General features: G+C 39.0%; 1 protein-coding gene across 1 annotated transcript; it reads left to right on the top strand.

Moving 5' to 3' along the window:
- The first annotated feature begins 136 nt into the window (after positions 1–136).
- Positions 137–6,260, top strand: LOC133640871 (zinc finger protein 350-like). Its single transcript, XM_062034555.1, has 2 exons — positions 137–209; positions 4,187–6,260. Exons 1-2 carry the CDS (start codon positions 137–139, stop codon positions 5,311–5,313), a joined length of 1,200 nt encoding a protein of 399 aa, XP_061890539.1. The 3' UTR covers positions 5,314–6,260.
- Positions 6,261–7,633: the final 1,373 nt, after the last annotated feature.

The raw sequence follows: 7,633 nt of genomic DNA, 5'->3' as shown, positions 1-7,633 counted from the left end.
TGGGGGAAGTCTTCCTCCCACCGTCGTAGTTGGCGCCAATCGGGTGGAGCTTAGGACTGCCAGCTTCCGTGTTGTTTCCTCCCTTTAGGGGGGAGGCTGGAGTGACCTCTCCGTGGCGCATGCCTGGGCAGAAAATATGGAGATCCTGGGTTGCCCAGTCATCAAGATCCCCCTCTCGGCCGTGTCGATGTGGCCCAGAGGGAAGCAAGGTAATACGTCTGGCATCGGCTTGGCTGCAGGAGCTGCCGGCAGGGGGTCAGCAATGACACCCAGCCACCTCAGGGGCTCCACTCCTGATTTTCTGTCTGGGTTTACTCCCATAGCCTTTCCTTCTCCCAAAGGTACCACAAGGCAGTGGGTATATGTATATGTACTGTGTATATGTATATACATGTGTATATATACTTCTATATATACGAACCCCGTTTCCATATGAGTTGGGAAATTGTGTGAGTTGTAAATATAAACGGAATACAATGATTTGCAAATCCTTTTCAACCCATATTCAGTTGAATATGCTACAAAGACAACATATTTGATGTTCAAACTGATAAACTTTTTTTTTTGTGCAAATAATCATTAACTTTAGAATTTGATGCCAGCAACACGTGACAAAGAAGTTGGGAAAGGCGGCAATAAATACTGATAAAGTTGAGGAATGCTCATCAAACACTTATTTGGAACATCCCACAGGTGTGCAGGCTAATAGGGAACAGGTGGGTGCCATGATTGGGTATAAAAACAGCTTCCCAAAAAATGCTCAGTCTTTCACAAGAAAGGATGGGTCGAGGTACACCCCTTTGTCCACAACTGCGTGAGCAAATAGTCAAACAGTTTAAGAACAACGCTTCTCAAAGTGCAATTGCAAGAAATTTAGGGATTTCAACATCTACGCTCCATAATATCATCAAAAACAGGGGTCCCCCAACTACGGCCCGCGGGCCGAATCCTCTCCCCCAGCATCCAAAATCCGGCCCACAGAAGTCCCAAGTTAAAAAAAAATGTTTTTTTTTTTTTTAATTTGATTTTTTTTCCCTTTCTAATCCATTTTCTACCACTTGTTACTCTCGGTGTCTCAGCCACTCAGGCAAATCATATTGTCTAAAAATTAATTTTCCCATCGATCACGTGACAATGTTAATTTATGTTAAATAACAAAACGGATTATAAAGACAATGTATATATGTATATATATATATATATATATATATATATATATATATATATATATATATATATATATATATATATATATATATATATACACACATACATACAGCCTGGCCCCCGGCCAAATTTTTTGGGCACCCCTGATCAAAAGGTTCAGAGAATCTGGAGAAATCACTCCACGTAAGCGGCATGGCCGGAAACCAACATTGAATGACCGTGACCTTCGATTCCTCAGATGGCACTGTATCAAAAACCGACATCAATCTCTAAAGGATATCACCACATGGGCTCAGGAACAATTCAGAAAACCACTGTCACTAAATGCAGTTTGTCGCTACATCTGTAAGTGCAAGTTAAAGGCCTACTGAAAGCCACTACTACCAACCACGCAGTCTGATAGTTTATATATTAATGATGAAATCTTAATATTGCAACACATGCCAATACGGCCGGGTTAACTTATAAAGTGCAATTTTAAACTTCCCAGGAAACTTCCGCTTGAAAACGTTGCGGTATGATGACGTATGCGCGTGACGTCACGAGGTCAAGGGAAGTGTTTGGACCCAATTCAAATACCTCTGTTTTCTTCGACAAAATTCCACAGTATTCTGGACATCTGTCTTGGTGAATCTTTTGCAATTTGTTTAATGGACAATGGAGACTGCAAATAAGAAAGTTGTAGGTGTGATCGGTGGAGCGGCGGACTACAGCAACACCAACACCAGGAGGTTGTGTTGTGTTTTGAGCAGGATAGCAGACGCACTACAGTGAGTAAGCCCGACGCCGCATCTAAGTTAGCTTCTGTTTTTTTAGCTTCGCCAAGCTGAATATTATTAATCATGTATTTACATGTTCATGGTTTAATAGTATTTTTCATCTTCTGTCTATCCATCCAGTCAGGGTTTTTTTTATTTAGTTTCTATCTGCATTTGAGACTGCTATGCTATCACGTTGGCTACGTTGCTAGGTTAGCTTCTATTTTTTTAGCTTCGAAAAGCTGAATATTATTAATCGTGTTTTTACATGTTCATGGTTTAATAGTATTTTTGATCTTCTGTCTATCCATCCAGTCAGGGTTTTTTTTAATTTAGTTTCTATCTGCATTTGAGACTGCTATGCTACCACGTTGGCTACGTTGCTAGGTTAACTTCTATTTTTTTAGCTTCGCAAAGCTGAATATTATTAATTGTGTATTTACATGTTCATGGTTTAATAGTATTTTTGATCTTCTGTCTATCCATCCGGTCAGGGTTTTTTTAAATTTAGTTTCTATCTGCATTTGAGACTGCTATGCTATCACGTTGGCTACAATGCTAGGTTAGCTTCTATTTTTTTAGCTTCGCAAAGCTGAATATTATTAATCGTGTATTTACATGTTCAGTCACTGTGAATGTCCATTTCGCGTTCTCGACTCTCATTTTCAAGAGGATATAGTATCTGAGGTGGTTTAAAATACAAATCTGTGATCTACAATAGAAAAAGGAGAGAGTGTGGAATCCAATGAGCCAGCTTGTACCTAAGTTACGGTCAGAGCGAAAAAAGATACGTCCTGCACTGCCTCTAGTTCTTCACTCTAACGTTCCTCATCCACGAATCTTTCATCCTCGCTCAAATTAAAGGGGTAATCGTCACTTTCTCTGTCCGAATCTCTCTCGCTCCATTGTAAACAATGGGGAATTGTGAGGAATACTAGCTCCTGTGACGTCACGCTACTTTCGGTACAGGCAAGGCTTTTTTTATCAGCGAGCAAAAGTTGCGAACTTTATCGTCGATTTTCTCTACTAAATCCTTTCAGCAAAAATATGGCAATATCGCGAAATGATCAAGTATGACACATAGAATGGATCTGCTATTCCCGTTTAAATAAAAAAAAATCATTTCAGTAGGCCTTTAAACATATGTCTTACATAAGGATTGTGAATGATAGGCGACATTTTAAAAAAGTGCAGTTTCCTTTGAATTTGTCAGATAAGTAAACAGTCCTTCAAATAAAGATGAAAAATAATTGAGGTTGTTTATAGATATTATCCACAATGAAGTTCTCTATCAGTCGTCCTCAGACGAGCTTCCATCGGAGTCTCCAATCATTCCGGTTCTCCATACACCCGGCCAGCATCGTAGAGCTTTCAGCTCCCGCATCTTTCTTCAGGTCAAGTTACAGTAAAACTAAGCACACAAGGGAAAATACATTCATATACACATGAAGTACACATATGTGTAAGAATCATGTTAACCACCAAAATAGTTCTCCTGAAGTCAATATCGAGTATCCTTTGTTGAGCTGACCGTATCGTCACACCCCTAGTTGAGGCAACACCAACCCCATGACATGACACTTCCACGTGATGTAGAACAGTAGTACAACAATTTAAACATACACACACATCTGAAGAATATAGAAATAAATATATTTGGTGGGCCAAACAAAATGACTCAGCGAACCAATGTTTGGTATGGGGGATATGACTTCAAATCTATATCCTAATAACAATATATATTAAATATATCATTTGGTATATGATTGATATTAAAATAATTTCAAAGCGGGTTACAAAAGCTCCCAATTTGGCAGCTGACATATGCAGTAACATATTGTGTCTTTTCTAATTGTATTATTTTGTTGAAACAATTATTATTAATGTACTTGTTTATTTACTGTTAATATCTGGTTACTTTATTTGAGACAATAATACTGGAAATGATGTAATATTTTACTGAATATTTCAGCAACTAAATTAGGAGCCTGTGTAGCCTGTTTTAAAATGGTTCTATTAGTAATTATATATGAAATAATAGATCACAAAATCAATTTTAAACCATATCGTCTATCCATAGTAAAAAGTCCTGTCGTCCTGGTTTGTTTTTATTTTCCTGTGAATAATGTTGTAAAGAGCAGCGTGTTTGTGCGGCACTGAGATTTTAAGACAGTTCATACGATAACTTGTTTTTCCTAAGTGCATGTAAAAGTACTGAATGCATTGTGTGACTGACCAGAGATGGTGTGTTCGTCTTGCAGACGTCTGTGAAGAACATCTTCACTCTGAGCAACAGAAGTGGAACTTCCGGATGCGGATGGAGGAACCACAGCCCTCCCACATTAAGAAGGAAGTGGAATACCCACCGATCCCCCATTTTAAAAAGGAAGAGGAGGACCCACTAACACCCCATTTTAAAGAGGAAGAGGAGGACCCACTGACAGCCCATTTTAAAGAGGAAGCGGTGGATCCACTGAACCCTCACATTAAGGAGGAAGAGATGGATCCACTGACACCCCATTTTAAAAAAGAAGAGGAGGACACACTGACACCCCATTTTAAAGAGGAAGCTGTGGATCCACTGAACCCTCACATTAAGGAGGAAGAGATAGATCCACTGACACCCCATTTTAAAGAGGAAGAGGAGGACCCACTGACACTCCATTTTAAAAAGGACGCGGTGGATCCACTGAACCCTCACATTAAAGAGGAAGAGGAGGAACACAGCATCAGTCAGCAGGGAGAGCATCTTGAATGGTTGGAGGAGTTCCCAGTGATTGGTGTCCCTGTGAAGAGTGAAGATGATGAGGTCAAAGGTGAAAGTGAGGAGAAGAGAGAGGCGGAGCCTCCAAGCAGCAGCTCAACTCAACACATGACAACAGAAGCTGATGGAGACCACTGTGGAGGATCACAAGCAGACAAGCTCTTAGCTCCACTATCAGATAGTGAGGACACAACGTCACACTCTCCTGACACTGATGATGAAGACTCTAAAGATGATAAGACATGTCACACTGACAACACACACTTCACATGTTCTCACTGTGACAAAACTTTTAAATACCGTTGTCGTCTAAAAACACACATGAGAATACACACTGGAGAAAAACCTTTTTTATGTTCAATCTGTGGTAAAGGTTTTACTCAAAGGCACCATTTCAAAGCACACATGAGAACACACAGTGGAGAAAAACCTTTTTCATGTTCAATCTGCAGTAAAGATTTTACGCAAAGGCCCAATTTCAAATCACACATGAGAATACACACTGGAGAAAAAAAAATTTCCTGCTCAGAATGTGGTAAAACTTTTGTAAGAAATGGAAATTTGAAATTACACATGAGAACACACACTGGAGAAAAACCTTTTTTTCTGCTCAGAATGTGGTAAAAGTTTTGTATTAAATCATAGTTTGAAAGTACACATGAGAATACACACTGGAGAAAAACCTTTTTCCTGCTCAGAATGTGGTAAAAGTTTTAAAACAAATACAAATTTAAAATTACACATGAGAATGCACTCTGGTGAAAAACCATACTCCTGTTCAAGCTGCAACAAAAGCTTCCGTCGCCTAATAACTCTTACAGTACACATGAGAACACACACAGGAGAGAAAGTGTTGAGTTGCAGTGTGTGTGGTGAAAGATTCTCTTCTAAGTACCAGTGTAAGAAACACAAGTGTGCTGGTGAGAACAGCAGCTGCAAATGAAGATGCAGGATTTGAAATAAACTGTCAAAACTTTAACTTTGACTTTCTAACAACATCAGCACATATAACATGTGTGACATCATTGTTGTTTGTGTAACACAATCTTGTTATTATGCTTATAACATACATAGAGTAAATACTTCAGATTAGTGTTTTTATTTCAGTCAAGTACATGAGTTAATATACACATTTGTGTACTTTAAAATGAACAGAACAATTTGACTGTAAAGGTGAGAATAAAGAGTACATAAAATATGTTACATACGATATTCATAATTCACTTTTATACTTATTCATAATAGTGTTTTATAAATGCTTTTTAAAATAGTGAAGGGTTCTATAGATGAACTCCTTTATATTATGTACATATTTGTTTTACATGTGTTCAAACCTTTGCTTTTGAGTACTCATAAATCCCTCTTAGTTCATATTTACTGGTTCACATCTGAAACATCTTCTGGACCACTTCTGGAAGCATATTATTATTTACTTTATACATCATTTGAGCAGTTGTCCTTTATACAAGATCATTTACTTTTAAAATGTGTTACTTTATGAATCATTGTTTGGGTCTCTATAATCCATTCTATTAATTGTCTTTATTACTCTCGTGTAATATGAATATTGTTGTGTGATTGTTTTATATGTATGTCCCCAGACCTTTATGCAATAAACAATGTATGCTTCAACTAAAGTTGGGTACAATAAATGTAGTTAATGTTTGTGGGTATGTATTTTATTCTATTTATTATCGCAGTCAATTTTTTAAATGTTTTCTTTATATGACTCACATGTAGTTTCCAGCTTACATGTAAGTTACTCATCTAGACTAACTCAGCCTGGAGGATGTGTGTAATGTTGAGATGTATTGGAGATGACTTGGTTTGTTTGGATGTTGTCAACCTGTCAATTGTTCTATTTAAACATGTTGTCAGATCTCGCGAGAGAAACAAGCAACCAGCTCTATTACTTCTTCTTCTTACTGGCAGTTTGCAGCCATGACTTGAAAGGTTCATACTGCCACCTACTGGACTGTAGAATGTAGTGTGGGCCATAGGACAGAAGGAGGAAATCCCGTTAAGAACCTGTGGAGGGCAGCAATATACCTAAGATGTTCTACTAGTCTGCTGGAAATAGAAAGAAGAAGAAGAAGGAGGAAAAAGCAAGATGGCGTTTGATGGAGAAAGTCTAAACGTGGGCATTATAGTTCTGTATTTTTAATCAGTGCATACATGTGCACATATATGTCGTTTTATATAGGCTACCTTTTATTTTGTTTCCCGAGTATCCTGGTTCTTGATTTTTGTAAGTAAAAATAATCTTCAATCGCGCTGCTGGATCAGTTTGAATTACTGGATGGATAGCGGGAAAAGGAACAATATGTGACAAGGAAGGCTGTGCATGGTGCGAGTCAGACAAGATGCCAAGTGGAACAAACATTTGAACAAAGGGGTTATAGGAACAATGGTAAATGGGTTATACTTGTATAGCGCTTTTCTACCTTTAAGGTACTCAAAGGGCTTTGACACTATTTCCACATTCACCCATTCACACACACATTCACACACTGATGGCGGGAGCTGCCATGCAAGGCAATAACCACGACTCATCAGGAGCAAGGGTGAAGTGTCTTGCCCAAGGACACAACGGACGTGACGAGGTTGGTAGAAGGTGGGGATCGAACCAGGAACCCTCAGGTTGCTGGCACGGCCACTCTCCCAACCGCGCCAATCCCTTTCAGTGTTTTATGCAACTGACTCTGACTTTGTCTTACCTCTCTATTTTTGGAGGTAAAACTCTGGAGCTTTTGAAGTGTATTTCTGGTCTTGTCATCGTCGTCCGGACAGAAGGGCGACACGGCAGTGCGGCTGGATCAAAAGAGACTTCGGAGACGCTTTACTGAAGCAAAAGTTGCTTTATTACCAGCGAGCGTCATTTACACAGGACTGCAGTTCCTGGGAGGAGGTCAGGTCAAATATGGAGGACTCCTCTCCCGGAGAA

The sequence above is a fragment of the Entelurus aequoreus genome, linkage group LG23 (genome assembly GCF_033978785.1).
Source record: "Entelurus aequoreus isolate RoL-2023_Sb linkage group LG23, RoL_Eaeq_v1.1, whole genome shotgun sequence".
NCBI classification, from domain to species: Eukaryota; Metazoa; Chordata; class Actinopteri; order Syngnathiformes; family Syngnathidae; genus Entelurus; species Entelurus aequoreus.
The sequence above is the reverse complement of the archived record's forward strand: the minus strand, read 5'-3'. Positions and strand labels throughout refer to the sequence as shown.

Excerpts from the sequence above, each read along its gene's own strand:
- LOC133640871 (XM_062034555.1), top strand. The coding sequence starts at position 137 with ATGGAGATCCTGGGTTGCCCAGTCATCAAGATCCCCCTCTCGGCCGTG. Across the intron at positions 210-4,186 it reads GTGGCCCAGAGGGAAGCAAG|ACGTCTGTGAAGAACATCTT; the intron begins GTAATACGTCTG and ends TTCGTCTTGCAG.